Genomic DNA, 24360 nt, shown 5'->3' on the forward strand with positions numbered 1-24360 from the left:
GGTTCCACCTCAGCTATTTTGGTTCCACCTCAGCTTACCCGGGCCCCCATACCGACACACCATAGCCGCTACACCACATCACAACGCCAAAGTTCTCGGTGGATCTTTTTCAAATTTGGACACCGTATTCAGCTACACCCCGGACACAATATCATCGATGAGATATTTCAACACGTGCTCTCAGCGCGCAGCGCTGAACTCATTTTCGTTTTTGTGTTCATTTCACCATTATAAGTAACTCTTCCTTATCTTCTCCAGTGTTTGGCGTTTATCTCCCTTCCTTCGTGTGGCTTTCCCGTTCAGTTGTAAGTTACTATTATTTTTAGAATGTCACTGCGCTGTCCACTGCGCTGTCCACAACGCTTCCCTTGCACCCGTAAGTTGTTCTTACTGTCAAAGTGAAAAGGTCGAATCAATTTATAGCCACGCGAAAAATACACTCTCACCTATCTCTATATATTTATAGATACAGATATGCATATATATATACGGCTTCTCTGTGTGTGTGTGTGTTTGTGTGTGTGTGTGGGCAAAAACCTATGTATTATAGAGTTCTGTTTGTGATGGGGTCTAGCGGCTTTTGTCTGTCTGTATGTTCTGGCATGTGAGAAGCCACAGCAGATGATATAGGGCTAAGAAATAAGCTCAAAAATTCTCAATCCCGTTTGACAGGACTTCGCCTTTCAAAGGTGATTGTGGTGAACCGCCACGCTGTCTGTCTCTGTCGCGCCGTTCACCCCAAATTCCCGTTTCTGAGGTACTATTTTTAGAATGTCACTGCGCTGTCCAGAACGCTTCCCTTGCACCCGTAAGTTGTTCTTACTGTCAAAGTGAAAAGGTCGAATCAATTTATAGCCACGCAAAAAATACACTCTCACCTATCTCTATATATTTATAGATATAGATATACATATATATATATATACGGCTTCTCTGTGTGTGTGTTTGTGTGTGTGTGTGTGGGAAAAAACCTGTTGATTGTAGAGTTCTGTTTGTGATGGGGTCTAGCGGCTTTCGTCTGTCTGTATGTTCTGGCATTTGAGAAGCCACAACAGATAATATAGGGCTAAGAAATAAGCTCTAAAATGCTCAATCCCGTTTGACAGGACTTCGCTTGCAGAGGTGATTGTGATGAACCGCCACGCTGTCTGTCTCTGTCTCGCGATTCACCCCGGCGAAGCCGGGTATTCCTCTAGTATATATATATGTTAATTGGATCTGTGATCCAAACATGCCTTTTGGTCAATCTCGATGGCAGTTTATTCAACTCGCCCTACGGGCTCGTGGAATAAACTTCCATCTCGATTGACCAAAAGCCATGTTTGGATCACAGATCCAATTAACGTATAACGTTCAGATATTTCGACCCAGCTGTCTTTAAAGTGCACAGACGAACAAGCACTAGTTATATATATAGAAAACATCAGATCTGACAGAAAACGTTTCATCTTTTTTATATCTTTTTTAAAGGTTGATGTGTTTCTGTGTTCAACGAGGAGGTTGTATTAATTTAGTTACACTGTGATTTAACACTGGCAGACAGAAGCACATTTTGTTCTTCTTCTTCTTGTCAGCACATTTTGTTCTTCTTCTTCTTGTCAGCACATTTTGTTAAACACTGAGTTATTTACAAAGAGGTGACCAAACAGAAAGAGACAATAAGTACATCTGTACACATGTGAACATGCATATTAAGACCTCAAATTATCTGAGAATATATATCAGGTCTCAAATTAAAAGGAAGGCATCTGAAAACGGAAGTGAATATATGAAGATGGTATGAAACAGAACAATTTAAAAGGCTAGGTTTTCAAACAGCAAAAGGGAGGAAGTTTGCAATCGTGTGTGTGTGTGTGGGTGTGTGCATGGGTGTGCGTGGGTGTGTGTGAGAGTGTGTGTGTGTGTGCTTGCATGTGTGTGTGCTTGCATGTGTGTGCTTGCGTGTGTGTCTGTGTGTGTGCTTGCGTGTGTGTGTGTGTGTTCGCGTGTGCATGTGTGTGTGTGTGTGTGGGTGTGTGCATGTGCGCGCATGTGTCTGTGCATACCTGTGTCTGTCTTTGCATGTGTGTGTGTGAGTGTGTGCGTGAGCACTTTTCTTCTTTATTTGGTGTTTAACGTCGTTTTCAACCACGAAGGTTATATCGCGACGGGGAAAGGGGGGGAGATGGGATAGAGCCACTTGTTAATTGTTTCTTGTTCACAAAAGCACTAATCAAAAATTTGCTCCAGGGGCTTGCAACGTAGTACAATGTATTACCTTACTGGGAGAATGCAAGTTTCCAGTACAAAGGATTAACATTTCTTACATACTGCTTGACTACAATCTTTACAAACATTGACTATATACAAGGGTAAAAAGAGAAACATAATCCGTTAGTCGCCTCTTACGACATGCTGGGGAGCATCGGGTAAATTCTTTCTCGTCCCAACCAATATGGGACTCCCCCTAACCCGCGGGGGGCGGGTGAGAACCTGCCTGTGTGTGTGTGTGTGTGTGTGTGTGCGTGCGTGTGTGTGTGTGTGTGTGTGTGTGTGTGTGTGTGTGTGTGTGTGTGTGTGTGTGTGTGTGTGTGTGTGTGTGTGTGTGTGTGTGTGTATGTGTGTTCCATGTAGCACTATATGTTTTGAGTGCTGTCTGGTGAAGTACCTGAGTGGAGCCCCACAAAGACGCGAGACAGCATGAGAACCTCAGGCGACTTGATGGCCAGCGGGATCCCTCCCAGGATGGCCGCCACAAACATGATGACCGTGATCACAATCATGCCCTTCTTTCTGTAAGACAGACAAAAACAAGAAAATCCTTCGAGGTAGGAAAAACACCCCCGTTGGTCAAAGGGAAATAACCATTCTCACTACACACAAACACATCGACCGAAAGCTATACACACCCCTATACCGGGGGTGTAATAAATCACATTATTGGTTAGGTGTATATCAGCATACAAACATGTATCACATTAGGTTAGGTAATATACCTTGCATCAATGAAAATGATCTCGGTTTCCTACTGTGATTTATGCCCCCACCCACCCACCCCCCCCCCAAAAAAAAAAAAACCCACCACAAAAACAACAACAAATAGCAAATCACACAAAGACAACAACAAAAACAACAAAATAACAACTCCATATTGACATCAGAAAAAGAGCCGATCGGCATACGGATAGACAGACAATATTATGCAGAATAAGATTTGCAATGCTCTGCAAACTAGTGGCATCTTATACACAGGAGTTATATCTCTAGCTCTGCAAGTAAGATTCTTTTTTTCTGAACAGTGGAACCCCCCTTTTAAGACCCCCCAAGTTAAGACTTCCTCCCTTTTAAGACCTTGTCTTTTCGCACTTGTTCATTAGCCCTGTACCCCCAAATTTAGCCCCATTTTAAGACCTGATTTTCTCAGATTGTGGAGGTCTTCTTCTTCTTCTTCTTCGTTCATGGGCTGAAACTCCCACGTACACTCGTGTTTTTTGCATGAGTGGAATTTTACGTGTATGATGTTTTTTACCCCGCCATTTAGGCAGCCATACGCCGTTTTCGGAGGAAGCATGCTGGGTATTTTCGTGTTTCTATAACCCACCGAACTCTGACATGGATTACAGGCTCTTTTTCGTGCGCACTTGGTCTTGTGCTTGCGTGTACACACGGGGGTGTTCGGACACCGAGGAGAGTCTGCACACAAAGTTGACTCTGAGAAATAAATCTCTCGCCGAACGTGAGAACGAACTCACGCTGACAGCGGCCAACTGGATACAAATCCAGCGCGCTACTGACTGCGCTACGTCCCCGCCCGTGGAGGTCTCAAAGGGGGATTTCAATGTATATTTGTTTGTTTGTTAAGAAAGGTCAGAAGGGGTTCGTCTCCCACAGTCACCCTTTGCTCCACTCCACTCACCGTCCCACAAAGTCAGCGACCTTGGCCGAGGAGAAGGCGCCGATCATACCGAAGAACACGAAGAGGGCGACGGTCACGGACCATAGAATCTCCAGCTGCCACTTCTCCAGGAGCTTTGATTTGTCCACGCCGAAAAACTCGGGCTGCAAGTTGTCGCCAACTGGCATGAGAATGGTGGGGGTGCTAGCCGGATTGGTGGAGGAGTAATTCTGGGTGGTGTTGGTCTCCGACGCTTTACGATAATTTTCGTAGTTAACGACATCCTCCCAGTTTCCGCCGTTGCGCTCGTAGTATGTTTTGTTGTAGAATTCTTGAATGATCTGCACAGGAGTTTAAATCAGTCGCAGTTTGATTAATTTTCTTGTTTTTTAACTCCATATTTCGATATTGAATTCATGGTTGTGTTTTGTACCATACAAACTCTCTGTCAGTTTTCTTAGTACACTAACACTCACAGTCACACACACACATGCATGCAAACACACACACACCCACACTGTCTACCTTTCTTTCCCAACAACTAATATCCATTTCAAAATCTTTCTTTCTTTATTTGGTGTTTAACGTCGTTTTTAACCACGAAGGTTATATCACGACGGGGAAAGGGGGAAGATGGGATAGAGCCACTTGTCAATTGTTTCTTGTTCACAAAAGCACTCATCAAAAATTTGCTCCAGGGGCTTGCAACGTAGTACAATGTATTACCATACTGGGAGAATGCAAGTTTCCAGTACAAAGGACTGAACATTTCTTACATACTGCTTGACTAAAATCTTTACAAACATTGACTATATTCTATACAAGAAACACTTAAGGGTAAAAAGAGAAACAGAATCCGTTAGTGGCCTCTTACGACATGCTGGGGAGCATCGGGTAAATTCTTCCCCCTAACCCGCGGGGGGTCCATTTCAAAATAATTATTAAGACCCTATACAGCTTTAATCGCTGTTTTAAATCAAAAACTTTTTAAAAAAAAATTCTACCTACCCACAAAGAATTACAGCATAATTATCAATGCACAAAATTACAAAAATCATTTTGCTAGCCTAAAACTGACTGAATTACTGCCACAAAATTACAAGTAAACTGACAAATTTCAGTAACACGTACAGCATGAAGGCAGGAAGAGAACTATGCAGCTTCAGTAAAAAAAAACAAGAAGGGCAAAGCCCATACGACTCACATGCTTTACACATTTTTCCTACCAAAATACATGTGACCTTGACCCAAGGTCAAGGTCATCCAAGGTCATGCAACACAAAGCTGTTAATTCAAGACATAGGAAGTACAATGGTGCTTATTGGCTCTTTCTACCATGAGATATGGTCACTTTTAGTGGTTCACTACCTTATTTTGGTCACATTTCATAAGGGTCAAAGTGACCTTGACCTTGATCATATGTGACCAAATGTGTCTCATGATGAAAGCATAACATGTGCCCCACATAATTTTTAAGTTTGAAACAGTTATCTTCCATAGTTCAGGGTCAAGGTCACTTCAAAATATGTATACAATCCAACTTTGAAGAGCTCCTGTGACCTTGACCTTGAAGCAAGGTAAACCAAACTGGTATCAAAAGATGGGGCTTACTTTGCCCAATATATCATATATAGGTGAGGTATTCAATCTCAAAAACTTCAGAGAAAATGGGAAAAATGTGAAAAATAGCTGTTTTTTAGGCAACATTTATGGCCCCTGCGAACTTGACCTTGAAGCAAGGTCAAGATGCTATGTATGTTTTTTGGGGCCTTGTCATCATACACCATCTTGCCAAATTTGGTACTGATAGACTGAATAGTGTCCAAGAAATATGCAACGTTAAAGTTTTCCGGACGGACGGACGGACGGACGGACGGACGGACGTCCGGACGGACGGACGGACGACTCGGGTGAGTACATAGACTCACTTTTGCTTCGCATGTGAGTAAAAAACCTTTAAAAAAAAAAACCACACACAACCAAACAGCAAAACTTAAATGTGTAACAAAAGTCAACTTACAAGAGCGGGTGTGTTTACGACGCCAATGTTATATCCGTATAAAAAGGAGTTGCCAATAACAGCAACAAATACGCTGAATAGCAAGATCCCTGTTGTCTTTTGTTCTTCCTGCAACAAACAAACAAAATCACCCGAAGGTCAGTCAAGACGTAAAATTGCATAAATTGCTGAAGTACGGGTAACTGTTCATGCAGAGATTGAGAATGTGAAAGAGCAACAGAAAAAATAAGAAGAAAAAAAGAAATTAAAAATAATAAATAAGAAAAATAAAAGAGAAGAAAAGGGAATAGAACTTAAAAGATTCACAATTAGACAGATTTTTAACAAATTTCGTATTCCTAGATAAAGAGAAGACAGGCAATGATTCACACATGACAATCGTACCGGCTGTAAACTAGCATTTAAAAGAAGACTACCTGCATAATTTGTCTAATCAGAATTCAAAGGAAAGTACTGATCGAACTTCACACTATGAAACTCAAAAATAAAGAAGAGAAAAAAAGACTGAGTACAATGTGCATGCTCCTACATAGTCTTGAGTCGAGCGTTTGAAAATGCCTGAGCCTGAAGGAGGGTGTAACTTACACCTCTTGCTATCAGTCTGCCTTAGAGATGAAGACGAAAGTTTGCCAGATGGCCAGAATAGCGCGCTGCATTTTCCTGCATAGAACTAAAGCGCGTCTGCCGCGACGGTGCCTGAGCTAAACATTGGCGGGCACTGCTCACAGCCCGGCACACGGCACTGTAAACATTCCCCGTCCCTTCACCTCTCTCGCCACCATCCGCCCTACCCTTGGTCTCATGCCTGTACAGTCCCCAATGAAAAGCCTTACAAGGTAACTATTTATGGCCTAACATGGACCCAGTGGGTCACATAAACCACTGCTGTTAAAAGTTATTTCACACTCAAATGAATCACTGTTCAAACTTTGGAATAACTGTACTGTGTGTGTGTGTGTGTGTGTGTGTGTGTGTGTGTGTGTGTGTGTGTGTGTGTGTGTGTGTGTGTGTGTGTGTGTGTGTGTGTGTGAGTATGTGTGTGTTTGTGTGATGTGTGTGTGTGTGTGTGTGTGTGTTTGTGTGTGTGTGTGTGTGCATGTGTGTGTGTGTGTGTGTGTGTGCACATGAATGTGTGAACATGCAGCTTCTTCAAAAAATGTGCCTGCAGATGTGATGTTAGTGCAAGTGTATGCAGAACTGTAGGCCTATCCATGGGAATGCATGTTTCCCAGTCACACACACCACTTCCTAATTCATTAAGCCTTTGAAATGCCTACCCAATGTAGCAACCCTACCCAATGTGTCAACCCAACCGCAGTCACATTTTGCCAGTACAAAGTCCTACAAGAACCCTTGTTTGTGTGCAGTTGTTCATTCTACACAATAGCACTGCTGTCAAAGTAGTGAGACGTTCTGCTATTCACCAAGACCTTGGCCCAACCAGAATCTCGACGAAAAGTATTCCCAGGCCTAGCTCGGTCACAGGCGAGTCCATTTCTTCCAGGGGAGTTTGCACATGCGCGAATAACTTCTGGTCAGTGTATTCTGCGTGTTCGGCGCTTTTTGTAAGAGCTGCCCTGGTCTTTCTGGGGAATGTAATTGATGTTTCTAATATGTTTCTGATTTACCTGCGAACGCGATTAAAGCATAAAGGCCAATATATTATTTGGAAAAGTGGAGAGAAGGTGTAACATAAGTGACATAGTGTAACATAAGTGACATAGTGTAACCAAAAACCACATCGACATGTAAAATAATTTAGTCAAACGGGTGTTTTTGAACGTGTGGGTGTGTGTATATGCCTCCCTCCTCTCTCTCTCTCTGCTCTTTCGCTTCAGTTCAGTCTCGTATCAAATGCTCGTATGCTTGCCCCAACCCTTTTTTTTTCTTCTAATTGTCAATCTCCGCTCAACAAACTTCCTTCCCATTATCTGTCTCCTCTACACACACACACACCTCTCCCCCCCCCCCCCCCTCCTCTCTCTCTCGCTCTCAGAGTGTGCGGCCGGGCAGCAAGCCATAACGACGAGCAAAGGGCTGGTGACAGGTGTGACAAAGGTGTATTGACAACCCTGACAAGACCCACCACGGCAGTTCCCACTGTCCATCACAGGCTAATGACCACTGACCATCATAGCGCGGCTGTGTTTAGAACCATGCAAGTATAAATTAAAGGCACAGTAAGCCTCCCGTAAACCATCACAGAGCTCCCCGAGCGTCTAAATACAGTACAAGCATACTTCCATTTGAACGCTCACCGAACGGGAACATCCTGGCTGCTTTCTGTCGAGCGTGAGACATTTTCAAAGAATTTATTTTCGTAGACTTGTTCCGTTAACAACAACGGCGCCTCGTTTTTGCGCTAGACCTAACTTTTAAAATCTAAATAATAAATTGACAGCTTGTTACACAAACATTCTTTAATCATAAAAGAATTCGTTTTTCATCAAGACAAGATCAGAACAATTCGAAGTTGTGAAAGTTTAAACAAGTCGCGTAAGGCGAAAATACAATATTTAGTCAAGTAGCTGTGGAACTCACAGAATGAAACTGAACGCAATGCCATTTTTCAGCAAGACCGTATACTCGTAGCATCGTCAGTCCACCGCTCATGGCAAAGGCAGTGAAATTGACAAGAAGAGCGGGGTAGTAGTTGCGCTAAGAAGGATAGCACGCTTTTCTGTACCTCTCTTTGTTTTAACTTTCTGAGCGTGTTTTTAATCTAAACATATCATATGTATATGTTTTTGGAATCAGGAACCGACAAGGAATAAGATGAAAGTGTTTTTAAATTGATTTGGACAATTTAATTTTGATAATAATTTTTATATATTTAATTTTCAGAGCTTGTTTTTAATCCGAATATAACATATTTATATGTTTTTGGAATCAGCAAATGATGGAGAATAAGATAAACGTAAATTTGGATCGTTTTATAAATTTTTATTTTTTTTTACAATTTTCCGATTTTTAATGACCAAAGTCATTAATTAATTTTTAAGCCACCAAGCTGAAATGCAATACCGAAGTCCGGGCTTCGTCGAAGATTACTTGACCAAAATTTCAACCAATTTGGTTGAAAAATGAGGGCGTGACAGTGCCGCCTCAACTTTCACGAAAAGCCGGATATGACGTCATCAAAGACATTTATCAAAAAAATGAAAAAAACGTTCGGGGATTTCATACCCAGGAACTCTCATGTCAAATTTCATAAAGATCGGTCCAGTAGTTTAGTCTGAATCGCTCTACACACACACACACACACACACACACACACACACGCACAGACACACACACATACACCACACCCTCGTTTCGATTCCCCCTCGATGTTAAAATATTTAGTCAAAACTTGACTAAATATAAAAAAGAAAAGCCCGGAAGCAGGGTCACGCAAGGGTCGTAGCAGACGACGGCCGGTTTATCAGTGCAAATCGCCGTTCCTCTCAACAGTCAAAAGCCATCGCTAGAGTTCTTGTGAACCACAGCCGTTGTTTCGTGCATAAAAAAAACGTGCTATTGTAGATAAGCTCACGTCGGGTCGCATTCAAATGACTAACTATGACGACTGCATTGTGAAAAGGGAAAACTGGATCACACGGGTTCACGATGGCTCAGGGGTAAGATAAACCACGCAAAAATAAATTCTTTGAAAATAGTTCGCTCTTTACGGAGGGCACCTAGGATGTTCTCAATTGGTGAGTGTTTAAATGAAATGGTGTTTGTACTGTGTGTAAAAGCCTGTCAGTATCTGTGATGGTTTACGGGAGGCTTACTGTGCCTTTAATTACACCGTATATCGTATCAATGTGGTGTGCATGTTGCCGCGAAACGTATGACCATGCTATGAAACAGCAGTTTACGATACTGTTACGTTTATGACCTTTGACATGTTGTCCAATGAAACAGCAGTTTACAATACTGTTACGTGTATGACCTTGTGTTAGACCTGATGCGCAAACTGTCCACAAAAGTCATGCAAGACCGCACTGTCACACCCTCATTTTTCAATCAAATTGATTGAAATTTTGGCAAAGCAATCTTCGACGAAGGCCGGACTTCGGTATTGCATTTCAGCTTGGTGGCTCAAAAATTAATTAATGACTTTGGTCATTAAAAATCTGAAAATTGTAATTAAAATTATTTTTTTTATAAAACGATCCAAATTTACGTTTATCTTATTTTTCATCATTTTCTGATTCCAAAAACATATAAATATGTTATACTCGGATTAAAAACAAGGTCTGAAAATTAAAAATATAAAAATTATGATTAAAATTAAATTTCCGAAATCGTTTTAAAAACTATTTCATCTTATTCCTTGTCGGTTCCTGATTCCAAAAACATATAGATATGATATGCTTGGATTAAAAACACGCTCAGAAAGTTAAAACGAAGAGAGGTACAGTAAAGCGTGCAATGAAGCACAGCGCAACCGCTACCGCGCCGAACAGGCTCGTCACTTTCACTGCCTTTTGCACTAGCGGCGGACTACGTTCAGTTTCATTCTGTGAGTTCCACAGCTTGACTAAATGTAGTAATTTCGCCTTACGCGACTTGTTTTTCGTTCAAAACAAGCAAAGCACGCCACACAAACGTAGCAGTAAAAATAAAACAGGCTAATGTGCCTTTTACACCGTCAGCCCCTCACATAACCGACTCCACCCACTGATTCGCACAACCTTTGCACCAACAACAACAAGAAGGGCAAAGCCCATACGACTCACATGCTTGACCTTGACCTTTACATTACCTTGACCTTCAGGGTCAAGGTCAAATAACTAAACCTAGCAATGACATCATACACTAAGAACTGCTTTACACATTTTTCCTACCAAAATACATGTGACCTTGACCCAAGGTCAAGGTCATCCAAGGTCATGCAACACAAAGCTGTTAATTCAAGACATAGGAAGTACAATGGTGCTTATTGGCTCTTTCTACCATGAGATATGGTCACTTTTAGTGGTTCACTACCTTATTTTGGTCACATTTCATAAGGGTCAAAGTGACCTTGACCTTGATCATATGTGACCAAATGTGTCTCATGATGAAAGCATAACATGTGCCCCACATAATTTTTAAGTTTGAAACAGTTACCTTCCATAGTTCAGGGTCAAGGTCACTTCAAAATATGTATACAATCCAACTTTGAAGAGCTCCTGTGACCTTGACCTTGAAGCAAGGTAAACCAAACTGGTATCAAAAGATGGGGCTTACTTTGCCCTATATATCATATATAGGTGAGGTATTGAATCTCAAAAACTTCAGAGAAAATGTGAAAAATAGAGCTCTGTTTTTTAGACAACATTTATGGCCCCTGCGACCTTGACCTTGAAGCAAGGTCAAGATGCTATGTATGTTTTTTGGGGCCTTGTCATCATACACCATCTTGCCAAATTTGGTACTGATAGACTGAATAGTGTCCAAGAAATATCCAACGTTAAAGTTTTCCGGACGGACGGACGGACGGACGACTCGGGTGAGTACATAGACTCACTTTTGCTTCGCATGTGAGTCAAAAATCGCACATTTGTCGAGTCAAATCCAAAACAATGCCAACCACTACCCCCTGCATGTTCGGGTGCCCGACATTTCTCGTAAATCCCTACAGGGAGGCAAGATTGTGTGTACACCTGCAAGTCTGGCATTCCACGGCACAAGATCGGGTACGGACGACACTGAGCGTTTGTGCCAAATATCTTGATCTCACCTAAGTGTTTGTGCCAAGTATCTTGTCTCGATCTTCTGTGTAACTATAACCCGTCATAGTTTTCTGATGTCAACCTTGAGTTGACTGGATTCCAATACTCTACGTGTGCCCGTCTCACAACACGAGTAGACCTTTTGCACCTTCTTTGGGGCACGGGTAAGAGGAGCGAACGTTGCTTGACCTTGACGGAAATGACTCAGTACCTGATACAAATACCTGATACCTGACCGCTATGGTACATGCAGATGTATATTAAAGAGCCGCTCAATGTCACATCTGAATGTGAAATGTAATGCGGAAAGTGTCAAGGGTGAATGATGACAGAGGTCCACGATGTAAACACTGCTCAAGGTCGTTCTTTTCACAGCAATATTATTAAGGCTATTTTAATTCTGGCTTTGAATTATTTTGATTTTCGTTAAACCGCATGTGCTTTAAGTATAAAATTGGAGTCAAAATAGTGAAGGCCTGCAACATTTATAATATTCAAAGACTACGGTTTCATCACAAATTCAGTTCCTGCTTCAAACTCGTTGTACAAATAAAATACCAAAAATACATTAAATCAACTGGGGGAAGAAAACGGAACATCTATGTTTTGCATGCTGTCCAAATAGCACCACACAATGGATGGAGGCAATTATTGATTTCTCCAAGCCCATCCTCGTCTATTTTTATACCTTTTTCACAAGAGAAAAGTAATTGACTCTCTTGACTGAATCATGCCATTACTTGGGATTTGAGTGTGTGTGTGTGTGTGTGTGTGTGTGTGTGTGTGTGTGTGTGTGTGTGTGTGTGTGTGTGTGTGTGTGTGTTAGTGCGTGTGTGTGTGTGATCAGTTGTAACCCTTTGTGAAGGGCTACTACGTTGGTACTTGTTCCGTCTTCTGACTTTAAGTGTACTTTTATGACGATTTACTGCAGTGTTTCAAGGGTTTCAAAGGGCTGTTGTGTTGTTTGGTGTTGCTTCATCATCGCTTACTTTGTTCTTGTAACTGTTTGATAATGAAGACTTCGACAGTTTAATGAGTACTCCAAAACTTTGTTGCCGAAGGATTGTATAGCATTAGGTCCAGGGGAACCTTTCTTACACGAGTTTAAAAACTGAAATAAAATAAAAATTACAAGAGAGAGAGAGAGAGAGAGAGAGAGAGAGAGAGAGAGAGAGAGAGAGAGAGAGAGAGAGAGAGAGAGAGACAGAGAGACAGAGAGAGACAGAGAGAGAGAGAGAGAGAGAGAGAGAGAGAGAGAGAGAGAGAGAGAGAGAGAGAGAGAGAGAGAGAGAGAGAGAGAGCATGACTCGTCAAATACATCAAAACTAGACACCGAAAAGTGAAGTACCCGGTAAATGAGTAAGCGCGAAGTCATATCCTGATCCTGTTCTGTGGAGAATGACGAAAGTCTAGTGAATGAAGATGATTCCCGAAAATGTGACTGTCAGTTTCACTAAATCTCTTTCTCTTTCACTCTCTCTTTCTCTCTCTCTTGCCGAAAAAACCCCTGGTATGTGTGTCATATAATATATATGTATGTGTGTGTGTGTGTGTGTGTGTGTGTGTGTGTGTGTGTGTGTGTGTGTGTGTGTGTGTCTGTATATGTGTATGTATGTGTGTGTGTGTGTGTTTCTATCTGTATATACGTTGGTGTGTCTGTACGAATTCTTTGCAAAGGGAGTTTGAGAGACAGATGCGAACAGTAGGTTGAGCAGGAACAACGTCAATGCCCTTTTGTTAAATCAACAGTTTTAGGCCAACAAGTGCATGGGCCTTTTTTTAAATTTTTTTATAAATGATCTATTTATATGTTTTGGACAAGTGGCATGCACCCGGTTTAAAAAATAAGTACATTGTATTATATGAAAGCAAGAGCTGCAAGCATTCAATTTCGTCCAGGTGACTCGGGCTTTGAATATTGCTTCTTCACAGAATGTATAGAAGATCTCACCGTGGCGTGTTTTATCAATTCAGCACTTGGCTTTGAATATTGCCTGTAAAGAATGAAAAATGGTCCCACCATGACTTTTCTTTTTACTGCCATTTTGTTTAAACATTCATGCTTTTAAGCTATCAAAAACCTAAAGGCTTTGCTTTTCTGTTCTCTATATGTTCGCCAGCTTTAAACAGATCTTTTGATGTTACCGTGTCATCGACAGCTATTTTGTTTTATAAGCATGTTGATACTTGAGTTCTTGCATAGAGCATGGTATTAAAAAGAAGTAGTGTACGTGTGGGGGGGGGGGGAGAGAGAGAGAGAGAGAGAGAGAGAGAGAGAGAGAGAGAGAGAGAGAGAGAGAGAGAGAGAGAGAGAGAGAGAGAGAGAGAGAGACTGAGAGAGAACATACACATCATACATACGCACGAGCAAGAGAGAGGGGGTGGGGTGGCGAGTGTGTCGCGATCTCTCTCTCTCTCTCTCTCACACACACACACACACACACACACACCCTCCACGTCTATCGGTACATCCTCCACACATCAATGCAAAACGCAGACGGGATTTCATCATCACCACAAACACTCCGCTCCCCCGGTGTCGTTAAAACAGGACTCGTTCTAAACGAACGCTTTGACCTTCCCATCTGGCGAGGGTGTGTTCGTTTCAGCCAATCAGAACTGAGCACGGCCATCCACCACCGACACACCTCTACCGGCTTCTGTACTTCTATATCGACCTCTTTCCTGGTTTGCCAATATCCTTATTTGAGCAGCTTTAAGTGTACAAAATTGTTTTTCAGTGTAAAATCCTCTCTTTCTCTCTCACTGTCTGTCTGTCTGACTGTCTGTCTGTCTCCGAGTCTTCCTACCCGTCTCTCTCATACGTAAATAGTGTGGCTTTATGTGTTTACGATCAATCTATAGTTTCATATTACTGAACATGTTTAGTCCGTCCGTCCGTATGTGAGTGACTGAGAGTCAGTGTGTGTATGTTTGGGGGGGGGGGGGGTATGACGTCAGTGTAGTGTGTGTCAGTGTGTGCCGTGTGTGTGTGCAGTGTGTTTGTACGCGCGCGCATGTGTGTAAATACACGCTCTGGCGCCTGCAAGCTTCTATACTGAATCTGTACACGTTTATCTGAATAGCTGTTGGAAATATGCCCATCTGTTTGACAGTCATTCGACTATGAAAACTGGTTGATTCGTATATCTCTAAATAACGACCTACGTGTGCTGGCTGCCTGCCACGTTGAACGAACCAACGACACACACAGGCAGAGGATTTCATCATCACGTAAAAAGCCCACACAACAACCAGCCCCTTGCCAAGTCAGAGCCACAATAAAATAAAAAATAAAAAAAAACCGCGGGGAACGCACTGTCCTTCACCCTCCGTTTAGAAGGTGTGTGGGAGCCCACAGCCAATCAGAAAGCCTGACAGCGGCCACACACCCTCAGTCAGACGCACACCCACCTCCGCCCCCGCCTCAATCTTCGATCGGCGTTCAGGTTCAGGGCACAACGTGTCATTGAAGAATGACCTTTGGACCACTGCCAGGGACTATTTGCTACCAGCCTGCGTCAGCGTTACACTCTTTTTACGAGAGCACACTTTGGGTGGAAAGGGTTTATGCACTGTACGGTTGCTGTGCGTAGACCTATTGCATCATCTGTTTTCAGCTGGTGACCTAGTCAGGTCTAATCATTTTCTTTCCTCCAAATCGTTTTCCCCTCCTCGGATTTAGAAAAGAGAGAGAGAGAGGCACGTTTCATGATATTGAGGATTGCAGCTTCCCTCTCACACACAATATTCCAAAATAATAAATAGTCAAACAGGGACCAAAAAACAGTTTGCACCAAGAGTTCAACTTTTTATCTATCCAAAACAGTAAAAAAAATTATATGAACATTCGTATTTCCAAGATGATTGGCGTTCCAAGACGCTATATCCTAAAACCCCCAAAACATGCTTTTACAACTTTAGTGCATAATAACTGCCCAAAGGTGCTGTTTAAAGCAACCATTGATAATAATTTTTAACATACTCCTTGAACACATTAAGAACAAGAAGAGCAAACGCTCGATCGAGTCACTTTCGCAGTTCTGAATATTATATGAGGCATCAGATGGACAGGAAGAAATTGCTATTCACAACACAATGCATACCTGAAGCATACCTGTGACCTTGAAAAAGGTCAAAGGTCACCAAAGGTCAAAGGTCACCAAAGCAGACGTCAAAGTGTAGAGGTCACTGGGAGTCACGTTCACATAAAATTTGAGCCCGGTCACTTGTATAGTTTCCGAGAAAAGCCCAACGTTAAGTTGTGTGTTGCCGAACAGAAAAGGCTAGTTATCTCCCTTGTTTTTCTGATAACGTTCGTAAAAGGCTACAGATGTAAATACTTTGATGTAAAGAATAATCCTACAAAGTTTCAATCACATCCGATGAACTTTGTCAAAGATATAAAATGTCTAATTTTTCCTTTGACGCTGACCTGTGACCTTGAAAAAGGTCAAAGGTCAACGAAACCATCGTTAAAGTGTAGAGGTCATTGGAGGTCACGACTAAACAAAATATGAGCCCGATCGCTTTGATAGTTTCCGAGAAAAGTCCAACGTTAAGGTGGTGTCTACGGACGGCCGGCCGGACGGCCGGCCGGCCGGCCGGCCGGACAGACTAACACTGACCGATTACATAGAGTCACTTTTTCTCAAGTGACTCAAAAAATGGGATAGCGGCGAAACGGGATTGCGCCAAAATGGGATGCGGTAGTAAGATGACGCTTGGCTTGTGAAATGTCGCCAAAATGGGACGGCGGCAAAACGGGATTGCACGTAAATGGGATATTGCGCGAATTATAAACGAAGGAGTAGGCCCTAAGTTTCTCGTACGAGATGTTTACTGGGAGTAAATATTTGGGGAGTAAAAATTTAGTTCCTTGTGGAGTTCTTTTTTCGTACAAGATTTTTACTGGAAGTTTACTCCGGAGTCAATTTTTCGTGGAGTAAAAATTTCGTGTTACACCGGTTCATGACCGTTGTGGTAACGAGCGCACATTGCTGTCTCCATATTGTGTTCCTACGAATCGAAAGTACGATCGCCAAGCCCTTCTGTCATTGAAGGCAACGTTCGATATTTGCGTCTGTCAGCGTCGCCAACGTTCGACAGATTGTACTACTGTTACTCACAAACTTTCAATTTACACAATGAAATGCCAATAACATGCAAACACAACAATGGGAGACGAAGGGAAAACCTACTAGCGATTGAAATTATGCAAACGAACTCACAAATCCCTCACTTTCCGAATGCAAATGCTGCAAATCCGTATGCGTGCGTCGCTGTGTCGAACGTTGGGTTGACGAACGTTGCTGACAGACGCAACAAAACTTGATCAAAAGGCACTAAAAACGATTAAATGTTTTACTCGCTGGGTATCGCATTCCTCTTTTTGTTCCTGCAGACGATATGAAGCGGTTGAAACGTCGTTTCCGATGAAAGGCTCGGTTATTTCCGTTAAAAACGAAGTTTGCCGAACGTGTGATTCAGTCTACAGACACCGGTCGGATCACAACAAAAATGTTCATTCTTTGCGATTTTGTGATACTGTTGATGATACACCTGCTTTCCAGTGAAGAACATCAATAAAATGATGTTCACAAGCAAGAATAACAGACAAAAGCACGCGATGTGTAAAATTAGGCTTTGCTTTGCAAACAAAGCACGTGGGTTTTTTTACTGACAGACACTTTCGGTGGCGATTGAAAATTTTTCCAGAAACGGTTTTATGCTCCCATTTGATATTTTTTCCCTATTTTATCTAGTCAGAGACTAACCTTGTGTATCAATTCAATTAATAACCCCACTATCATAAGTTTTATGTGTTATTTCGTGTCTGCTTGAATCACACTTTGAGATGGGGTCATGTGACAGAAGGAAATGGTGTCTGTCAGTATTCACACGTTCGCTTCGAAAAACTCGCTCTAATAATTGCTCAAACACAAACATTTTAGCTTTTATTTATTTTTTTGTATTGCAAATACCATACTTACTCATGCCAAGCAGAAAAAATGATGAAAATCAACACAGTAAGCAAGTAATTTGAAGGCAAAGTTTACACACATCAAAGAGTCTGATTACCGTGAAACCTGCCACGAGAGAGAGAGAGAGAGAGAGAGAGAGAGAGAGAGAGAGAGAGAGAGAGAGAGAGAGAGAGAGAGAGAGAGAGACAGAGAGAGAGACACACACACACACACGGACGGATTGAGGAACCCCGACTTAAATATTTCAAAACGAGACCCAAAACCATTTCGTGACTTGGCATTTGAAGTTCTATAATAACTGTATTATTCAGTGAAATAACGTAGGCGTTTCCGTGTCTGTGTAAACAAGGATATGCGTTTTTGGCTCACTTTTGTCTGTCTGTGCGTGCGTGCGTGTGTGATAGAAACTTTAACATTTCGTCATTTGAAGACGTCACACGCACGTATGTGTGTGCGTGTGTATGTCTGTGGTAGAAACTTTAACATTTCGTCATTTGAAGACGTCACATTATGGCGTAAGAGGGTTAGACGTCACGCGAAGGAATTACTGAAAGTCTCGGTCATTGTTACTTTGAGCGGGCCGAGACTAGTTGGCAGTCGTGTCGCAGGTATTGTTGACACTCTCTCTCTTTCTCTCTCTCTCTCTCTCTCTCTCTCTCTCTCTCTCTCTCAACTTCAGGCCCTTCAAGCGTTATTATTCTGATTTGTTTCGTTTTGGTTTCATTTTTCATTGCTCATTTTTCTTTTTGATTTATCTCCCTTCCCCCTTCTTTTGCGCTTGGAGGACATCATCTTCTCTGATAAGTCGTTTTGATATTTGTATTGTTGTTTTCATTTTTTTTTAACCTGTTGAAGACCATTAGGTCGAAACGTTGTTCATTGTCATTTGTTTGTATATTTCGTTGCGAGTCCAGAATATTAGGTATTACTCTTAGTCGTGTCCCTGTAAGTAGGCTACATGCAGACAGACATATCTAGATCTAGTGTTTCGCTTTCTTGCACAGTGTCACCAATGCTTAGGCCTACTGTGTGTGTGTGTGTATGTGTGACGGAGTGATTGAGTTTGTGTTACTGTTTGTCTATTTCTTACGTGAGCATTGAAGGCTTCGCCTCTAGTCTTACAAGCAGTGAATAATAATTATATCCTTCCACCTCACTGGGAAATTCGAAGCTCAAATAATAGTACAAGCAGTGAAACTATTTACTTCCCCATCTGTTGTGGTTCTCTTGTCACTGGAGAAAAAGTCGATTTAATTAATTACCTTGGTTGTTGATATCATTGCTGTGTTACTGTGTGGTCAGTTGGTCTGCAACGATTTGTATTCAAAGAGTTAACACAGGCACTTGTACCAGAGGTGAGCTAATGCTAATGCCCCTGGGAATCTTGAGCGAAGACGATTTGTCTCATGACCACTTCGGCGTTCGGATTTTGACAATAAAGACTTCTTTATTTATACTTGAATTTTAACTCATTACTTATCCTTATGGTCACCTTGCTTACCCAAACCTCACACGAGTACTGTAGTGCAGTTTCGACACGAGGAATGCTGCCTGACGGTGGCATAAGCAACAACAACAACAACAACAAAAAACAAAAAACAAAAACAAAAACCATCGTCTGACTGTGTGCACTTATGTCACTGTGTCAGCTTCGGTATTCGCCGCTGTCACTTTTTGACTCGACACACGCGTTTGACCTTGACCCAAAGTATGCCATCCCCTCCCCCATTCCTGGTCTCAGTTCATTATCCTGAACATCAGCTAGGGCAGAGAGAAGACAGGGGGGGCGGTCTTTCTACCTATCCTTTTGTTTCCCCCGCAAAGAAGAATTCTCCTCCCTCCTAGCTTGGAAAGGTGACCTCTCTCCGGGAAGGTATTTTGGGATGCTACAGGTAAAGGCAAAGGCCTTCAGACAAGACAAGCCGCTCCGACGTGACTCTGACAACACACAGGCTGCAGTCTCGACGTTTGGTGGCCACGTGTGAACTTTTACACCCCCACAACGAGACGTGGACTAGTCCAGGTGCACGGCAGTCTTTTCTGATTTTAAAGACTGTTATTCTGTTCTACTCTTCCCAAAGCAGCTTGCGATATATACATAGATATCAAGTGTCACTGTGTCATAATGCACCCACCAGCTATTTTTCCTTTGTGTTGTTGTGTCAGTTCCTCGGTAGGAAACTGAACACTGAAGTGAAAGGTGATGGAGCAGAGCAAAACCTGTCCTGTATGAATCAAAAAACAAGGAAGGCAAGTTGTTGGAACGTTTGTGAATGTAGCGTTTTTTGTCAATAACAAACATTCCAACAACTTACCTTACTTGTTTTTTGATTCTGAAAATTGGAACGTTGGCAGTTTTTTTGTTTTTGTATCTGTCCTGTATGAGCAGAAAGAATACCCCCATCCAGCACTTCAACCTAACGTGACCCGTGACGGTGTGGTCAGCAATAAAGAATCTCGCTTCGCCCTGCTTGTCCCTCTAGTCTTGGTCATCTCTGGCCACGGTGGACCAGGTTAAACGCCAAGGGGGGACTGACAGCATGATCCCAAACTGTGACAGGCGGCTGTCGTGTATGTGCTGTGACAGATTGTGGCCGCCTTACAAGTTAATTCCATCGCCTAGCCTTTCAGAACACACACACTGTAAAGAGAGAGAAAGAAAGAGAGACTAAGAGACAGACAGTAACTGAGCATTATTTTACTGAAGGAATCAACGTATAGAACGCACACACGCGCTTGTACGGGTGTGTGTGTATGTTTGTGTGTGCATGACCATGTGTGTGTGAGAGAGAGAGTGTCTGACAGAGCCAGGCAGACAGACAGACAGAAGACAGACAGACAAAAAGAGAGATACAAAAAAAAGGCGCCAAGGAATGTTAGAGTGAGGAAGTGAAAAAGTGATGAGGAATGACACATTAATTTTTGATGTCACGTCCCCGTCAGTCACATGACCCCCCCTTCCAAGCTGAATTGAAATTGTCGTAAACATGCCTTCATGCATGTCTGCTTTCGTTCACGTTAATTGGGGGTCTATCACAGTGTGTCAGCGTGCGGGTATGTGTGCTGCACATTTAAATCAACAGATAATGACCTGACACGTCGAATAGAGCCAAATGAAACTTATGACAGGCCACCCTGGGCAATACTCTCTGTCTCTCATGAGCAAAACAATGTAGTCTTACTGAGTTGTATACACATGACATGCTGCCTATTAGTCTGCAAGTACTGCAAACACACCCGACTAGCTCAGTAGCTGTATATATTAGTATGTAAGTACTATATCTGCACTAATACATCTGACCAGCTACCGCAACACGGTGGCCCAGTGGTACGGCGTCCGCCCAGTGAGCGGGAGGTCGTGGGTTCGAACCCCGGCCGGGTCATACCTAAGACTTTAAAATTGGCAATCTAGTGGCTGCTCCGCCTGGCGTCTGGCATTATGGGGTTAGTGCTAGGCCTGGTTGGTCCGGTGTCAGAATAATGTGACTGGGTGAGACATGAAGCCTGTGCTGCGACTTCTGTCTTGTGTGTGGCGCACGTTATATGTCAAAGCAGCACCGCCCTGATATGGCCCTTCGTGGTCGGCTGGACGTTAAGCAAACAAACAAACAAACAAAAATCTGACCAGCTGTGTATTGGTCTGTAAGTACTATGTACTACCTTTACTACCAGTCAACAAACTTGAGATGAATTCTTCTTCCCTTACCCTTCACAGTTGATACCAAGCACCTGTCTCGTTTACTCGTCTCTTTCATTCATTCATTCATATACATCATGTCAAGGAGGAAGAAAGAAAGTCCCTACGGCGGGGGTAAGGCTATTTGTTTACCTTCCTGGTCACGAAACTGTCAGTGTTCACGCAAGACCGCACATGTCAACGTAGTACGTATAGACTCAAGCATTACCGCTAACTTCTGTACATGTCCTGGAGTGTGTGGGCGTCGGTGGGCAGTTAGTTTTCACCTGAGGTGCAAACAACGGTATGTCGAGTGGATCTGGACTGAACAATGTCACCGTCGTATACATCTTTAAAAAATATAGACGTTGAGGAGAAAACGAGCGAATACCCAGTACGGAAACGAGACAACGCTGACACGTCATTTTTCTCCTGTCACACTGCCGGCCTAACATTCCGTTTGGTGATATAATATAATATATGTGCATGTATGTTCCAGTGAGGCCAGTCTGTGGGGGTTGAACGGGCGTGAGACAAGCGAAATGATGACTCAGACCTTTATTACAAAAGGATAAAGGTTTTAGGCAAAGCCTAAGAGAGAGAGAGAGAGAGAGAGAGAGAGAGAAGAGAGAGAGAGAGAGGAAAGAGAGAGAGAGAAAGAGAGAGAGAGAAAAAGAGAGAGGAGAGAGAGATTGTGAGAGACACGTACAGATAGAGAGAGAGAGACGCACAGAGACGCACAGAGACACACACACACACACACACACACACACACACACAGCAAAGATATGTTTTATACGCCTTTCCTGCACCAACAGGAAGTATATGATTTAATATCGTGCACCTTCACTCAGTGCCCTTCCTCATTTACAGGGAAACGCAATCCAAAATAAAAAGCACTAACGCCAGAATTTACAAGCTATTAAAAACAACTTTACATGCGCCAGAAACAGGACAAACTTAAAACATATACACATACACACTGAGTTTCCTTTGGGAAAGCTTTTGAACGAATGCCAATGAGAACCTGCGGTAAAACTGTATAGTAGCAGAAAGACTTTGGCGTCTACGCCGGTGTCAAAACAGAATATTTTCGGATGAAGACCCCTACCCGGAAAAAGCTGTGCACGTCTGCACCTTAAAGGTATTATCGTCGATTCTCTGGAACAGGTGACGAAGTATCATTTATAATTTATTTATTTATTTTTGCGTGTTCCATACGACAAAAAAGGGACGTATGACGATGAGACAACGCCGGAAAAACAAGTTTGTTTGTTTGTTTGTTTGCTTAACGCCCAGCCGACCACGAAGGGCCATATCAGGGCGGTGCTGCTTTGACATATAACGTGCGCCACACACAAGACAGAAGTCGCAGCACAGGCTTCATGTCTCACCCAGTCACATTATTCTGACACCGGACCAACCAGTCCTAGCACTAACCCCATAATGCCAGACGCCATGGCGCCAGGCGGAGCAGCCACTAGATTGCCAATTTTAAAGTCTTATGTATGACCCGGCCAGGGTTCGCGGAAAAACAAGTGCCTACCGTTCCAAGTACATCTCTTTGAAAATACACCAATCAGTAAAATGAGCGCGGAGGACAATTTAGCTGGTCGACTCGAATGACCTTCTGCCTGTCCTCAGCTGTCTCGGAAAACACTGTTCTCAGGCAAGACAAGAAAATTGGTTGATTAAAATCAACATGGCCGAAGCAATGTATTCATAAAAGAAGCGGTAGTGTACGGGCACATGTTGTATTTGGGTTACATGTGTTGCAGAGTATTTGAAAATACGTAGGCATAAAAACATGCAAAGAAGAGTGATAAGCCCCTGTTGTGACAATATATTGATTACTTATGTATCACAGTAGTTTTACTGCTACAGCAGGCATGCCACAGGCCAAAAAATGGTTTTACCTGAAAGAAGCGCGCAGTGGCAAAGCCACAAGCCTGAGCCTGCGAAGCAGGCGAGCCAACTAGGGGGGTCCGGGGGCATGCTCCCCCAGAAACTTTTTCAAACAAGAAGGGCAAAGCCCATACGACTCACATGCTTGACCTTGACCTTAACATGACCTTGACCTTCAGCTAAACATAGCAATGACATCATACACTAAGAACTGCTTTAAACATTTTTCCTACCAAAATACATGTGACCTTGGTCATCCAAGGTCATGCAACACAAAGCTGTTAATTCAAGACATAGGAAGTACAATGGTGCTTATTGGCTCTTTCTACCATGAGATATGGTCACTTTTAGTGGTTCACTACCTAATTTTGGTCACATTTCATAAGGGTCAAAGTGACCTTGACCTTGATCATATGTGACCAAATGTGTCTCATGATGAAAGCATAACATGTGCCCCACATAATTTTTAACTTTGAAACAGTTATCTTCCATAGTTCAGGGTCAAGGTCACTTCAAAATATGTATACAATCCAACTTTGAAGAGCTCCTGTGACCTTGACCTTGAAGCAAGGTAAACCAAACTGGTATCAAAAGATGGGGCTTACTTTGCCCTATATATCATATATAGGTGAGGTATTAAATCTCAAAAACTTCAGAGAAAATGGGAAAAATGGGAAAAATAGCTGTTTTTTAGACAACATTTATGGCCCCTGCGACCTTGACCTTGAAGCAAGGTCAAGATGCTATGTATGTTTTTTGGGGCCTTGTCATCATACACCATCTTGCCAAATTTGGTACTGATAGACTGAATAGTGTCCAAGAAATATCCAACGTTAAAGTTTTCCGGACGGCCGGACGGACGACTCGGGTGAGTACATAGACTCACTTTTGCTTCGCATGTGAGTCAAAAACGGTTAAAATCTGTGCAATCTGGTGCATTCTGGGGATCATTGTCAGGGCTGTAATAGTGTTGTGATCTTGTTAAAAATCCAATTTTAGCCTCCCCCACCACCATTCAACACACCTCCAAACTGGTGAAAACAACACAACTGTAGACTAGTGTGTATTCACCAGTGCACTGTACTACAGTAGTGGTGTTTTCACCAGTTTGGAGGTACACATGAAAAGGGTTTACAAGTAACAAAAGCATTGAAAAAGGTTACTGCAAAAAAACAAATGCAAGGAAGAGTAGTCAC

The 24360-nt window shown here is 42.6% G+C and overlaps 1 protein-coding gene across 4 annotated transcripts in view; it reads right to left on the reverse strand.

The window, feature by feature from the left end:
• Nucleotides 1-24360, reverse strand: part of LOC138978375 (solute carrier family 2, facilitated glucose transporter member 1-like) — a 139756-nt gene that overhangs the window by 25724 nt on the left and 89672 nt on the right. For all 4 annotated transcript variants that reach the window (XM_070351099.1, XM_070351098.1, XM_070351100.1 and 1 more), the window contains 3 exons: nucleotides 5895-6002; nucleotides 3896-4215; nucleotides 2648-2772 (listed from right to left, as the gene is read on the reverse strand). In XM_070351099.1, coding sequence (XP_070207200.1) covers nucleotides 2648-2772; nucleotides 3896-4215; nucleotides 5895-6002 — 553 coding nt within the window. The remainder of the gene's footprint in view (nucleotides 1-2647; nucleotides 2773-3895; nucleotides 4216-5894; nucleotides 6003-24360) is intronic.

This window comes from Littorina saxatilis, linkage group LG10 (assembly GCF_037325665.1).
Source record: "Littorina saxatilis isolate snail1 linkage group LG10, US_GU_Lsax_2.0, whole genome shotgun sequence".
Lineage (NCBI taxonomy): Eukaryota > Metazoa > Mollusca > Gastropoda > Littorinimorpha > Littorinidae > Littorina > Littorina saxatilis.